Source organism: Ruditapes philippinarum, unplaced genomic scaffold (genome assembly GCF_026571515.1).
Source record: "Ruditapes philippinarum isolate M1 unplaced genomic scaffold, ASM2657151v2 ctg2053_1_1_1_1, whole genome shotgun sequence".
Lineage (NCBI taxonomy): Eukaryota > Metazoa > Mollusca > Bivalvia > Venerida > Veneridae > Ruditapes > Ruditapes philippinarum.
The window spans coordinates 167,370-182,500 of NW_026866502.1; the positions used below are offsets into that span (position 1 = coordinate 167,370).

Genomic DNA, 15,131 nt, shown 5'->3' on the forward strand with positions numbered 1-15,131 from the left:
GTTTTCACTACAAGTATTTAACTATCACTATTAGTTTTTGAGTCATTTACTTTGTAAACAACTGGAGTTTTCAAAAATGCAAATACATATTTTTTTTACATAGATTTTTTTTCAGTTGGGTTTTACTACATTTTGTTCTTGAAACATAGTAAGTACTATTAGATCACTCTGCCATGTTTGTAGGTGGTACTATGTTTGTCAAATAGCATATGCTTAGATAACCATGATATACATAGGGATGTGGAAGCAGCTGGGAATACTATACATCTAATAATTCTTCTACATGTATGAAATTGTTAAACAATTACACTAAACAGGTGCAATTTCTGGGAGTAACAGTTCAAACATATTACCTCATAGATCTATTACAGCAATTTAAATGAAACTACAAGATTAAGATAAAGAGTTAAATACAGTCAGCACTCTCTCTTTCTCTACCTTTGGGAACAGTACCTTTTCACAGTAATCTGGCTTAAATTCCATGAACCAATAATATATAATTTAATTATGTACCTGTAAAGTTTGGAAACTTCTGACACTGTCTTGTCTCTTCTGTTTATTAAGGTCAACATTTCTGTACTCTCTGGAAGCTGATGGTATGTCAAGTTCATGTACAGGTATAGTCTCCACTGTGCCCACACTTAGAGTTGACTGTCTTGGGCTTAAGTGGGTTGGATGAATTTTGGGTGTCACAGTATATCCAAAACTCATCTTTGCTCATTTATGTCTGTACAAATAAAAAAATATGTCTTTAACTATATAAGAATATATATCATGGCTGTTAGTTACAATGGTTTATTTATGTCTTTTTGTTTAAAATGGTTTAGAGTTGAATCGTATATATACACAGTGCGTTAACTGGAGTGCAGGTATAAGTTACCAGCCCTACAGAGCATGCCCTTTGATTGGCTCATTTTTGCTGGGTTTTACTTGTTGTGATGGCAGAGAAACGGAAAGCAACAGAAATATCATATTCAGAACCTTGTTCATTGGTTACTATTTTCCGGGGTTTCATATTGTGACAACAGGGTACGTGTTTTTATGTTTGACTATGATACAAAAGAGAAAGAACATCACAACACTTGGCAATCTGATTACTACTCGTAGGCTACGGCCCCTCGTACAAATCAGATAGCCTCGTTATTCGATGCTCTTTCTATTACAAATATAATGGCAGTAAAACTATTCTCCATCTTACCAGTTCCTCCACTGATGTTCCCCTCTGACTGTTCTCTCCCTACATTGGGGGTGAACTGTCTCCATTTGTGTGTTAATTGCAGACTGTTCCTCCCCAATTTTATTTTTATTAATATAGATCAGTATTGGTACTTTTGATGTTTAATAAATGGGTATGTTAATTTACTGATTTATATAAAATTAGGGGAAAGCACATATCATTCAATTTAAAACATTTTTTTTAAGTAGGATTTTCTGGAATATTCCTGTAACAAGCTGGCTTAATTAATTCAGTGAAATCTTCATTAAGAATTAATGATGATAAGATCTAGATTCACAATTCAAAGTTATTTACAATGCACCTGAGTGATTTTTTTACAAATTCATCAGTGTGAGTCCTAGGACTCGCTGGGCTATAAATCGAGTCCCAAAATTTAGCTGACAAGTCCAAGTTACAGGGATTAATATTGATTTAGTGATAAGAAAAGTATTTTAACAATGGAATGGAGAAAAAAAATGGATATGATTTCTACATTAATTACCATGCTTCTGATACTGAAATTATCCAAAAATGTCATTATACGTTTATTTCCGTTAATTTAGTTTGATATTTATCAAAACTTTATTTTAATGCTTATATATAGTGTATAGCACATTATTATTTCTTATCTGTTGAAAATCTGCAGACCTAGAATATGAAATGTTTACCTTAAGTCCACAAATAAGCAATCTTTTTCAACCTTAAGTCCACAAATAATCTTTTTCCTTTAAATATTTTAACGGTACTGAATATCATTATGGGTTAACATTTTTTTCTTGTAATTATTCGCATTCCTGATCAATTAAGCCTGTAATTATCTTTTTTTCCTCATTTTCATATGATTACTATCAATTTGTTGTTGCATTGTCATACTGCTTTTATTGTTAAGTGATACCAGATGATACACTTGCAGGTGATATATTCAAACTGAAAGTCGAACTTCTAAAAATATCTCGATTTGATTCGATTTTTTTTTAAAAATGAAGTACATGCTTTTGATGGCAACAACATGCCCCAAACCAGGGACTCACAGTTTAAATAAAAAAACAACCTCTAAACTATTATTATATAGGTATTATTGATAGTTTAAAAGTAACTTTACAAAGATTTCTCTGAATCTGAACATATTAAAATGTTGAAAAATACAGAATGATATTGGAAACTTGTCATCGAGCAGGTCATCTTACTAGAATACGTATGGGTAAGAGTTTGTATTAAGACGACTGTAGGGAGTCTTATCAAACTCTTACCCATATAACTGCAAATGGGCTCTTACAACTCGTCATATCAGACAATATCTAGGATTGTTAACGCAATTCATTCCTTTCATATGAAACAAAATAATGTTTTCCTTACTTTTTCTAGAAAATATAAACTGTCAGCAATTTATAATTGACATTTTTCTTAGAGTTAAAAAATATCAAAAAGTTACTGTGTGCGAGCTCCATGAATATAACCTATGTGTATCCTCACATTGCTACAGTGTTATCAGGCTATTTAGAAATGCCTGACCTGGCTAGTTAAAATATGCCAATCACAATTATCACTATCAGCACTGGTTTCTTCATGAAAAAAGCAGCTACACTAATTACTCATTTACTGCCGAGTAAGAGCAGATTTGCAATTTAAAATATTCTGTTTAAGTTGACATTCCAAACAAGCACAACACAAATAAAATGTTTACATGTAACCTGTAAGTCATTAATGGTAAAAAAAAATGTAAAATATTAGCAAAAATAATATTTACTGTCATCAGATTGATATAACTTGAACACAATTTGGTATTTATTACCAAATTCCTATCAGACAGGACTCACTACTCAGAAAAAGCATGCGTCCATTCCAAAAGATGCACATCATTTGAAACTTTGTGTTCACGGCAAATTCATTGTGTTTTGGATGCAGGACGGGGAGGTAAAAAATTCACTGCTGCATTATTTCCAACATTTCTCACATTGTTAACAAATAATGATAGGCATACTGTACATGTATCATTTAATCTATCATACAGTCAAACTTCGTTCACTCGAACTCGGAGGGACTGTGCAAATTTGTTCTAGAGATCGTAAGTTCGAGCCAACCGAGGTTGAACTATTATCACATAGAACATAGGCATAAACATTTTCCAGCTTACATCTGTAGAATGATAAATACGGCAATATAATTGTTTGTTAGTGCATCAGTTCGTCTAATACGTCATTTCTTTTAAATATTAGGAATTATTACCCCAGTGTTTTCAAATGATTATTAAGGGTACACTGTGTTAGTCTATATTCATGCATATTGTAATTGGTTTATTACGATCATGAGGTGTTAAAAACATGCGATGCAGGCAGACACTTTAGAACATGTCGACCTGTAGCTTTTGTTGTCTTTTTGTGTTCAACCAAAAAGGTGTGATTTTCACTATATTTCTGTCGAAGGGACCAGAGATCAGGTTCGAAAGTTCGAGCTATTGGTGTGAGAGTGATCCGAGGAAGAGCAATATATATTATTATAGGAATTTTGCCGGGACCGGGCGATGAGTTCGAGCGAAAGGAGGTATTCGAGCGATCCGAGTTTGAGCAAACGAAATTTAATTGTATGTTCAATAAAATTCCTTTATAAAAAATGAAAATTAATAAATAATAGATTTGTTTTAGGGGGAAACTGTCTGCATATTTTAGATGTGGAGGAGAACTGTCAGGACAGGAAATGGTTCGGGGGAGAACAGTCAGAGGGAGGAACTGGTAATTATAGAATATATAACCTATCCGGTTTTATCAGTAACCGGGCATTCGTCTAGTTTACAACGATGTAAAAATTGACGAACTGTTTGTGCTAGATAACCTTCAAATAATGTTAACAGTACAATATTATAAGAGGTTATGTTATAATTCTGCAGTACAATATTCACCAAAAGCATTCTTTGCGTTAAAATTGGACAAATTTTAATGTGTTGTCATAAATGCCATGGAAAACTGTAAACTTCCGCACCACAGCTTCCGGTTATTGTGTTTATTGAAACGTTCCATTTTCACGGAAAAATAGGGTCAGAGAAGTTAAACAAAGAGGGATTTTGCAGACAAGTTAAACAAAGAAGGGTTTTAGATTTTGCAGACAATATAGATTAAACTGGGGGTGTTTAAGCCCTTGTCATAAGGTGTGAATGGACAGTTATGCTGAATTTATGCATTCTAGAAATAATTATTATTTGCAAAACTTTAGTAAGATGCTACTTGTACAGTTATTTTTAAAAATATTTTAATTTTAATCTTGAGAAATAAATATGTTTTCATAAGTAAAGTTAGAATAAAAAGTATATAATTGTCTGCAAAATCTGAAACCCTTCTTTTTTAACTTATCTACAAAATCCCTCTTTGTTTAACTTGTCTGCAAAGTCCGTCTTGCAAAGTATACGACCCATACAGTACTATACTGTATGCTTTTATTTTCTGTGTATTTGCAACATAATAGCAAATAAAGTGTATTTTATTATACATATGTTTGCTGTTTCTTGTGCATTTCATATAATTATCTTTCGATAGATATATCTTCTCAAGTTGATAATCATGGCAAAAGACTATACGTGTACTGTATATATTACAGAAAACATATGTAGATAAGGTCAAATTAAGCCAAGTCATCTTTTTAGAATGTTTATGGTAATTTCCCTTAAAGGCCAGACTAAATCTATTGTGGTGTTATGTGTTCATGTTTGTCTTTGTTCCTTTTGTTATGGCTGATTGAACTGGTTTTGCAAGTTGAGTGATCGATGATTGATTTTGTATGAAAGTTATTTTTAGTTGATTTGGTTCTGGAATGTAATATTTTCTTGGTATATGACCACTCCTTGTCTCGCTTTCGGAGTGAAAAGAACTATAAAATTAGTTAACTTTCAGTAATTTCTTTATAGAAACACTTGATTCTTATTTCTATTATTACATTAGATTTCTTCTATTACAAGCCTGGTATGTATATATGTATTTATTTATTTGTGGAATTGTTTTTATTGTAATTTGAATTGTTGTATTATATTGTGTATTATGTATTTTGTGAAATGTACTGTATGTGTCTTGTAAAATATTTATTTGTAATGTGATGTCTCATACTTATTTTATTTGTTACAGGTTTTATTCTTGATAGAATAAATATTTGTATAAACCAAATTGAGTGTTTGTCAACCAAACCCCACCACTACACATATAACATTACAATCATGTGAGGCAATAGCATTATATATATATTTTTTCAAAATAATAATAATAATAGCAACAATACAAGCAACAATACAATCAATCTCTTTTTTGTATTATAATTGAATATATGCATGGATCTTATTTTTTTATCAACTTTTTTCACAGCCGCTCAAATTCGTTGTTAAAAATGAATAGACATTAATTCTAACACGACCCGCATTTTTCCCTTTTGAACATAAAAGAACCGAAAGTGTGTGTTATTATGCTGTAAAATCACTGTTTGACGTTCTATATTTAGACATGTGACGTAATCATTATACACGTGACGTAACCACTAAAAATGTGTCGCGCTGACAATAAGTACGGACACAAATCAGGCGCAATATAGCTAATTATCATGTACGGGCAGCATTTATTTGTTGATGTCGTGTTAGAATCGAAATAATATATCCAAATCGGTGATTTTATTGCTTGATAACATCACTGTTTGTCGTTTGGATGCGCATCATTTTCATATAATTCCCCGCATCCGAACTCCAAACAGTGATGTTATTGAGCAATAAAATCACAGTTTGGGATATAATATTTCTTAAATAAAGTTTCCTCTATCTTTCATCTTGTAGAATTATCAATAAAATAAGGTTTAACTCAAACACCAGTTTTTTTGGACAGTGCCATGGACTCATGGTCTGGTTCCAGATATAATTACAATTTTATAATTATATGGAAACTGTTGTTCATATTCATATAAATTAAAGCATTATATTAAAGTTAGAAGTCCTGACCCCCTTGTCGTAGGGTTAATTGTAAAATGTAATAAATTATGTGTTTTAATCAATACATATATTTGATTGAAAAAAAATGAATAAATCAGAATGTTGTTATTTTTATTTTCAAAACTCCTTATTACTACAATTGTTAAAACAATGCCATAAACCTTTCCCGTATTTTCAGCCGCCGGATTATCCATACCAATCTATACTATTTCAATCTTCATAACCTTTTACATGATAAATCGCTTTCTTTCAAACCTGTGTCCCGTTTACATTGCATCCGCCATTAGTTGTCTACAGATGTATTTTGTAAAACAATAAATAACGTTTATATGTTATTCATATATTTTTGTTTTACATGTTGGTGATACAGTTTTGATATGCATTTTACTCAAGTAATAATGATTATTATTATTATTATATACCAAACTTCTTAAGCATTTTTTTCATGCACATTGACACGTTCAAAAGTACTGTACAGTATAACCAAATACATGATAAATATTCAAAAGAAAAAAAAAGAAAAGAAAAAAAAAACAACAACAAAAGAAACAAATTAAAACATCAATATCGCTCAAGTCACAAATTCAAATCAAATGTAGTTTAAAAAAGTTAAAAAGACCCACATAAATAATAAAATTCAGGTAAGAACCCAAAAATAATCAGTCCAAATAAAACCTCTTAAATAAGTGAGTTTGAAGTGCTCTCTTAAACACTGTTAGAGTTTCACAGCTTTTAAGTGTTTAAGGTAGTGCATTCCAGAGTTTAGGGGCTGCTGTCATAAAAGCACGATCACCATAAATCACAGTTCTACTACGCGGTACAACAAGTGCTAAGCAATCATTCTGGGACCTAAGTTATCTGGATGGGGTATAGATTTCTAGCATTGATAAGTAATTTTTTACTTAATTGGATTCATAAAACCCGGTAGGTATTTGTAAAAATCTATTTTTGTAAAAGGACTCATTCATGTTATCATTTTATATTTTATATACATTTACCTTGTCTATGATATGAATTGCATTTGTCTTAAGTTGTGTATATTACACAGAATGCTGTGTTTTGTAAACCAATTGATAAATAATGTTTATATATCTTTGTCATATTTGTCTTACTTTGTGAGAGAAAATCCTTAAAAACTGTGTAGTTATGATCATGCTAAGTATAGTTTTCAAGTAAGTGGAAAAAGAATAAAAGAAATAAGGGAATGTTAACATAACTATAACGTATATGTATATTAATTATTTTGTTTTATTATGAAAATCATTCAAGTACTTTTAGAGTTACGCTTTTGATTATTTTGCAAATAAATCTGATAAATGGGAATAACTCTAAAAGTAGGCTATGTAGAGTTATTGATATTGCACATTGCACTTCATACCAATATGCTATGTCAGTGTATTAAGTTTGGAGGAAATTCCCCATGTACTTTTAGAGTTAAGCTTCGGACAAAGTTTTCAAGTAAATCTGATTAAGGTGAATATCTCTATAAGAAGGCAAGGTAGAGTTGTTTTTATACACATTATACTTCCTTCCATTCCCATTTTCATTTTTATGTCAGTATGAAGAACTGGAAAGAGTGTGATCCGTCGAAAGCATTTTTCACGGGTCGATTTATTTTTATATTAATTGTTGATTTTTCCGTGCACTGGTTGTCATTTAGTCGCGGGAAAAGTATACTTAATGTCTGCGCATGCGTCGATTGCCGTTTGTGTCCGTCTTCTGTTTTCGTCTGCTATTGTATGGTATCGGATGGTTCCGTAACGTACGCTTATTAGTGGAAATTCACGGAACCGACCGAAACAATTCAACTATGTTCGTATCTCGTGCAATTTTGTGATCTGTTTTTGTATGTCCAATCGTGTTGTACGTTGTATGAAAGATATTTGAGAGAAAGTTTTACATTGGTTTTTAAACATTTCCTTTCTTCCAAATTCCTGCGAACTTTCCTTCTCCAGGTCACTTCATCTTTATTCTCTTACGAGTATAGATATACTGAGTGTGTATTACTTATTAATATATAAATTCTATTTGTTTATTATAGAATTTTTGGAAATATCTTATAACTAAGTTATTTACTTTTTGTCTTGAGACGCTGTGGTAAAATTATTTTCATTTTATTCAATTACTTGAAATAATTCTTATTTGCATCGCTCAATAGTTTTATTGTTGTATTTTATGTATGTTTTAATTAACTTGTATCATAATCATGTATTTTTGTTTTTAGGCCTTTTCTTTGTATATTTTGCAGTTAAATTGACAAACCTACGCCAGAAGTTTATTATTTATTCTACCCTGTGACACATTAAAAAAATCACATGGAAATTGCAGAATCGGTTTGATTGAGTCTATATATACATAAGAGATATAGACATAAGGGATATGATTGATATTTACTTGAAGTTTGAAGAACATCACTCAAGTACTATAGTTATCCTCTTGACAATATTGGGACGGACACATCAACAGAGACCATTTCTTGTATTCCCTTCGCATTTGAGCTCTGGAAACATAGGGGGATAACTTTTAAATATGTTGGAGAGATAAATAAAATGACAACATCATCGCATACATGATTTTATTTGCTTTTATGATTACAGTATATTCTATCCATCTATCTTCCTTTAATCCTCGCGGGGACGTAGACATGACTTTAGGCTTCAGAGACAGCTATGAGATACAAGGGAATCCGGGATCCAGTCCCTAGCTCAAGATTATTGAATAGACCTCTTGGTGGTCTAACGGAGACGGCCCACTGAATTTTCGTAATATATATCCTATAGTAAATCCATCACATTTAAGGCTAAATTCTGGACAAAGCAAATCCTGTACCGAAACTTCATGACCATTTCTTTAAACACCAATGCAGTCCAAGTAAATTTAGCACAAAAAAATAATACATTAGCCCTTGGAGTTTTTCTGCAGCTTTTAATTTCTGTAATCACTATAGAATATTCCAAATAGTAACTGGTGTGTATTCTTGTGCATAGTACTTCCTAAAACCGTCCACCCAGAAATGAAATCCTGCAAAAATACATCAAAAAGAAATGAAACTTTATGTACACAATTACTAAAGATATACTTAAAATATAACCAGTATCAATTAAGATGACTTGAAATAGGCCATTTCAAAATTTAAAAGAACTACTTTCTAGACTACAACGGGCTAGGTCTTATTCCGTACCGGGGTGACACCTAACCAACTCAGCTATCGCGCCACCTTTTGTTATAAAACATGTTTATATTTATTTTGAAATAATTGAGAATCGGGGCTATTTGGTCAAAGGGTCGAGTTTGAAAAACCTACCCCAAAAAATTTAAATTTTTCCCCGGGAAAAAAAAATCCGGGAAAATTGAAAATTTTTATGGCCAAAACCATTTTTTTAAAACCTGGGAAAGAAAAAACCCTTAAATTGGTATAAGATTTTTATCCCTTGAAATAAGGCACATCAAAAAATTTTGAAAAAATTTTATATTTAAACGGGGGAAATTAACTTTTTTTCCAAGAATAAATTTGAAAACATAAATATTTTATTTTTTATAACATTATTCTATTTTCTATTTTTTTAAATTTCCCCCAAAACAGACTTTATTTAAAAACATAGGAAAAAGGAAGGGGTTTTTTCCCACCCAAATTTTTCCTTTTGGGGCCTAAGTAGGTAACTAATTATATAATATGGAAAATTTATTTTTAAAGGGTTTTGGACAAAAAAATTTTAAAATTAATTTTTCCCAATGGAAGTTTTGGCCCCCTTAAAAAAGGGGGGTTTTTAATTTTTTTTTTCAAAAAATTTTGGAAGGGGTTTTTCTTTGCATATTTTTTAAAATTGGCCTAAAAAAACACTAAAAAGTTGAAACTTTTGAAAATTTTAAAAAGATTATTTTAAAAATTCCTTTTAAATTAAAGACTTAAATTTGGTTTCAAAAAAAAAACACTGCCCCAAAGGGGGTGGGGCAAATTACCGGGGTGACCTTCACATGGGGCCCCCTTTTTATTTTTTAATTTAAAAAAAGGCCCGGGGGTTTTTAAAATTTGGGATTTTTTAATTGTAATTAGTTTTCAATTATTTTTATCTTTTAGGGTTTTTTTAAAAAAATTTGCATTTTTTGGAAAAACAAAAAACCCAATTTTGGCAAAAGATTGGAAACATTAAAGGTTTCGGAAAGAACTGTTATAAAGGGGACGTTTCCAATGTTAGATAACAAAAACAAAAAAATTTACAAAAAAAAAAATTTCACAATATGACCTCTGTAAGTGACTAGACGTCTTTTCAAAGCCTCTTGTCAATCTTTGATGTTGAAAAAATGTTTATTTCCTGCTGTTTCCATAAAGGGAAGTCCCCGAAACCCCCCTTTTTTTAAAGATCAGGAAAAAAAAACTTTTTTCGGGAAAGAAAAAATTTAACACATGTCTAATTTTTCATATACCACGCCCATCGCCACCTCGCTTAAATGCTCCCACTTGGACCATTTTTGCAGAAAATCCGTCGACTCGAAGGTAAAATACAATTTTATTATAAGAAAACGTCTTATACACTCTTATATGTTTCAGAAAAGTCCGTGTGGGAGCATTCAGAGAAAAACACTTATCCCGTTTTCAGGGCTAAACCAGGCAATAAATCTTAAACTTTGTTTACAATTTTCTGATGTACTATAGCCATTCTTTGGTGCGCTACATGATTTTTTGACACTCTTACATTTTCTTATTTATAATAAAATTGCATTTTATCGAGTCGACAGAATTTCTGCAAAAAATGGTCCAAGAGGGAGCATTTAGCAGGTGCACGATGACGTAGTATCCTACCATTGATTATTGCTAAAGAGGAAAAATATTTTTGTTGGATAACTGTTGTGTCAGTTATTGATATATTATGAATCCTAAGTGCATTTTGATTGTGAGAAAACCCTTTTTAAGTCTGCTTTGTGAAAGATAGAGATCTATGTAATAAAACTTTTAAACAAGCATTGTTTGAATTTAAATTTTCTTGTATAAGATTTCACTTTTGCTGGATTGTGATTACTTTATATTTGAATTCTTATTATTATTTTACGCAAATGGAATTACCCGTCCGCAGTGATTTGTCACATTGCATTTACATAAGAATAACTGTTAACTTAATGTACATATTTACATTACAATAAATGTTCCACCTTATAGAGTTATGTTACTTACTTTATGTTAGTACAATTTACTGTAGAAGCTGAATTGTGATCATATTGCACTCACCAAGTATATTAGTTTATTGCTAATTGTTTGGTAGCCACCTACATGTATTATACCAGTACTTGGTTTCTTCAATGAGTATATTAAAGTGAAAGTAGAAAATTTGTTATATATTTCAGCGATGTCAGTGTGGAGTTATTTTACGTCAGAATTGACACGAGGATATCTGCTGGAGAGAGAGGAGGAGAAATATGCACAGAAACGAGAGAGAGTTTATACATTCATGAAAACTCCTAGAGAGCTTGAAAAGGTAAAAATCACAATTATTATTATCTCTATACATTGTTTAGTTTTAATAGTTATTTTCACCTTGTAACAGGTGTAATTATTTTAAAGTTTAAAAATATTTCACTAGGAAATAAGATGTTGTTAAATGACAATGATATAAAATTTGACTGATTTACATGTATATTTGCAGTTTTTAATTGAAGCTTGAATTTTTAAGAAGAAATATTGTTGTTGTTTTTTTTGCCAACACTGGCGTTCGGTCAAATTTTTTGTATGAAGTATAATTCTCACAGGTATATCTCATTAACAAAGTGCCTTATTAGGATTCAAACTTCACATTATAACTTCTTATTTGCATTGAGTTTTCATATCATTGAAAATATTAAAATTATAATATTTATTTTTAGCCTGACACTTTGAAGATAGGGAGAGTTATTGTACTGACCCAGGTGTCAGTGTTGGCATTTCTGACAAAAATGGTTAAGTTTTTGGGTGCAAGTTAGTATCTCAAAAACTATTGGAAGGAATGGATTGAAACTTCACACACTTGTATGAGAGCATAAAATGAGCCACTGTTAAATGCCCATGGATTTTGACAGAATTATGGTCCTATTTGAACTAAAAATTCTACATTATCCAGGCTCTTGTCATGCACCACACTGTCATACTGACGGCCCTTGTTTAATTTTTTCTTTGTTTTGTATTTAACATTGAAATTGGTAATGTTTGTAACACATAAATATTGTTATTTATTTCCAGTTTAGTATTTACGGATTTTTCCAGTGTCTGGATGCTTTTCTGTTCATATTCACCTTCCTTCCATTACGTATTCTGCTTGCTGTGTTGAAAATATTTACTCTACCATGTGGCTTTATGAGGTTTGTATATTTGGTCATAAACAGCATTATCCAGCCTTTTTTATTCTTTTTGGAACATAACCAACAAAATTACTTCTATAAATATGCATCTTCATTTGTCTTAATTTAGAATTATGTAATCATCTATACATCTAATTAGATCTATAATTATATCTATAATCAATATAAAGTAGTAAAAACCACTAACAGTTTTCATTATTCATTTGCATTTTAACAACATAACTTGTGTTGACATTAAGCCCAAACCTGAATTCATTTTGAAAATAAATAAGTTATCTTTCCTTTCATTGTGTTAATATCTCCTCTTAATCATGGTTTGAAACTTCTTTCTCTAAAAGTTTAATAATAAGTTATAAAACTACTAAATAGTTACCATCCTGATGATTTAAACTGATAATCTCTTGTTTTTTAAAAAATTATTCAATCCCTTTAAATTTTTCTATTTTTTCCCAAATCAGATAAATAGAATTTGTCAAACTTTAAACTGCCTTTTTTACTGGTGATCGTTCTTTTGTTTTTTTAACAGGTAAAGGAAAAATTTTTAGGCCCGCCCAGATTTTGGGGAATTTTATTGAAGGGTATTATACGGGTTTGTGTTTTCATTTTTCATGACACAAAATAGACCCCGCCCATGATGTATCCCCCTTGGTTAGAGGCAGGCAACCTTTAAAAATCTTTTGTCTTTTTTTTAATATGTTAGATGTAAGTACGCAGGGTTTGATCAATATAATTCGATTGGAAAACACACTCCATAAATTTTTGTTTTTTTGGGGGGAAGGAAAGTAAATAAATTAATTTGACATTTATTCAATCTTTTATCAAATTTGATGTGTGACTGTTTCAGATAAATAATTCCGTATATTTATCCAAAATGACAGTTTTCTAGTATAAACTTGAAGTAAAAAAAAATTTTTTTTTTTTTTTTTTTTTGGTTTTTCCTTAAAACCCCCTTTTAAATTTTTTTTTCCCCTTTTTTTTGGTTTTTTTTTTTTAAGTTTTGGGGTTTTTTAAAAATTTTTTTTTTAAGGGTTTTTTTTTAAAAAAAGGGGTTTGGAAAATTTTTTTGGGGTTTTCCCCTTTTTTTAAAAAAATTAAATTTTTTTTTCCCCTTTTTAAAAAAAAAAATTTTAAAAAAAATTTTTTTTTAAAAAAAAGGGAAAAAAAAAATTTTTTTTTTAAAATTTTTTTTTTTTTTTTGTTTTTTTTTTTTTTTGGGGGGTTTTTTTAAAAAAAAAAAAAAAAAAATGGTAGGGAAAAAAAAACCCGGGGAAAAAAAAATTTTTTTTTTAAAAAAAAAAAAAAAATTTTTTAAAAAATTTTTTTTCTTTTTTAAAAAAGGAAAAAAAAAAACTTAAAAATTTTTTTTAAAAACCCCCTTTTTTTAAAAATTTTTTTCAATTTTTTTTAATTAAACCCCCCAAATTAAAATGAAATTTTTTTTTATTTTTATTTCCCCAAAAAAAAAAAAATTAAAAATTTTTTAAAAAAAAGGAAAAAATTTTTTTTTAAAAATTTAAAAAATTTTTTTTTTTTCCCCCCAAAAAAAAAATTTTAAAAAAAAAAAATTTTTTTTTAAAAAACCCCCCTTAAAAATTAAAAGGAAAAAAAAATTTTTTTTCAAATTTAAAAAATTGGTTTTTTTTTTAAAAAATTTTTTTTAAAATTTTTTGGGGGGAAAAAAAAAATTTTTTTTTTTTTCTTTTCAATGAAAAATTTTTTTTTTTTTTTAAAAATTTTAAAATTTTTTAAAAAACCCGGGGTTTTTTAAAATTTTCTTTGGTTTTTTCAAATTTTTTAAAATTTTGGGGGGTTTTTTTTGGGGGGAAAAATTTTTTTTGGTTTAAAAGTTGAGAAAAAATTTTTAAAAATTTTTTAAAAAAAAAAAAAAAAGGTAAAAAAATTTTTTTAAATTTTTTAAAAATTTTTTTAAAAAATTTTTTTTTTAAAACCCCTTTTAAAAAAATTTTTCCCCAAAAAAAAAATTTTTAAATTTTTTTTTTTCCCCCCCCCCCTTTTTTTTTTTTAAAAAAACCCAAAAAAAATTTTAAAATTTTTTTTTGGGGGGCCCCTTTTAAAAAACCCAAAAAATTTTTTAATTGCTTTTTTTTTTTGGGAAAAAATTTTTTTTAAAAATTTTTAAAAAATTTTAAATTTTTTTAAAAAAAACCGGGGGGGGGGAAAAAAAAAATTTCCCCCCAAAAAAAGAATTTTTAAAATTTTTAAAAAAAAAAATTAAAAAAATTTTTTAAAAAAAAAAATGGTTTTAAAATTTAAAAACCCCAAAATTTAAAAAAAACCCCGGGGGGTTTTTTTTTTAAACCCCCCCTTTTTTAAAAGACAAGAATTTTGCAAAAATTTAAAAATTTTTTTAAAAAAAAATAAAAATTTTTTTTTTAAAAAAAAAAAGTAAAACCTTTTTTTTTAAAAAAATTTTTTTTGTTAAAAGTTTTTTTTTTTTTTTTTTTAAAGGGGGTTTTTTTAAAAGAATTTAAAAATTCCGGAAAAAATTTTTTTTAATTTTTTTAAAAAAATTTTTTTGGGGGAAAAAAAAATTTTTTAAAAAAAGGGGGAAACTATAAAAATTTAAAAAAAGGGGGAAAAATTTTTTTTAAAAAAATTTGGGGGTTTTTTTTT

The 15,131-nt window shown here is 29.1% G+C and overlaps 2 protein-coding genes across 5 annotated transcripts in view; one reads left to right on the top strand and one right to left on the bottom strand.

The window, feature by feature from the left end:
- Positions 1 to 4,204, bottom strand: part of LOC132732667 (transient receptor potential cation channel subfamily M member-like 2) — a 45,229-nt gene extending 41,025 nt beyond the window's left edge. For 3 of the 4 annotated variants that reach the window (XM_060719141.1, XM_060719142.1, XM_060719139.1), the window contains exons 1-2: positions 4,113 to 4,204; positions 514 to 727 (exon numbers count right to left, since the gene is read on the bottom strand). In XM_060719141.1, coding sequence (XP_060575124.1) covers positions 514 to 711 — 198 coding nt within the window. In that variant the 5' untranslated portion in view covers positions 712 to 727; positions 4,113 to 4,204. Of the gene's footprint in view, positions 1 to 513; positions 728 to 4,028 lie in introns of all 4 variants that reach the window. The other variant, XM_060719140.1, reaches the window with a different exon arrangement.
- Positions 2,366 to 15,131, top strand: part of LOC132732677 (transmembrane anterior posterior transformation protein 1 homolog) — a 20,849-nt gene continuing 8,083 nt past the window's right edge. Inside the window, exons 1-4 of the mRNA XM_060719150.1 lie at positions 2,366 to 2,417; positions 3,883 to 3,945; positions 11,511 to 11,641; positions 12,379 to 12,594. Of these exons, the coding sequence (XP_060575133.1) occupies positions 2,366 to 2,417; positions 3,883 to 3,945; positions 11,511 to 11,641; positions 12,379 to 12,594 (462 nt within the window). The remainder of the gene's footprint in view (positions 2,418 to 3,882; positions 3,946 to 11,510; positions 11,642 to 12,378; positions 12,595 to 15,131) is intronic.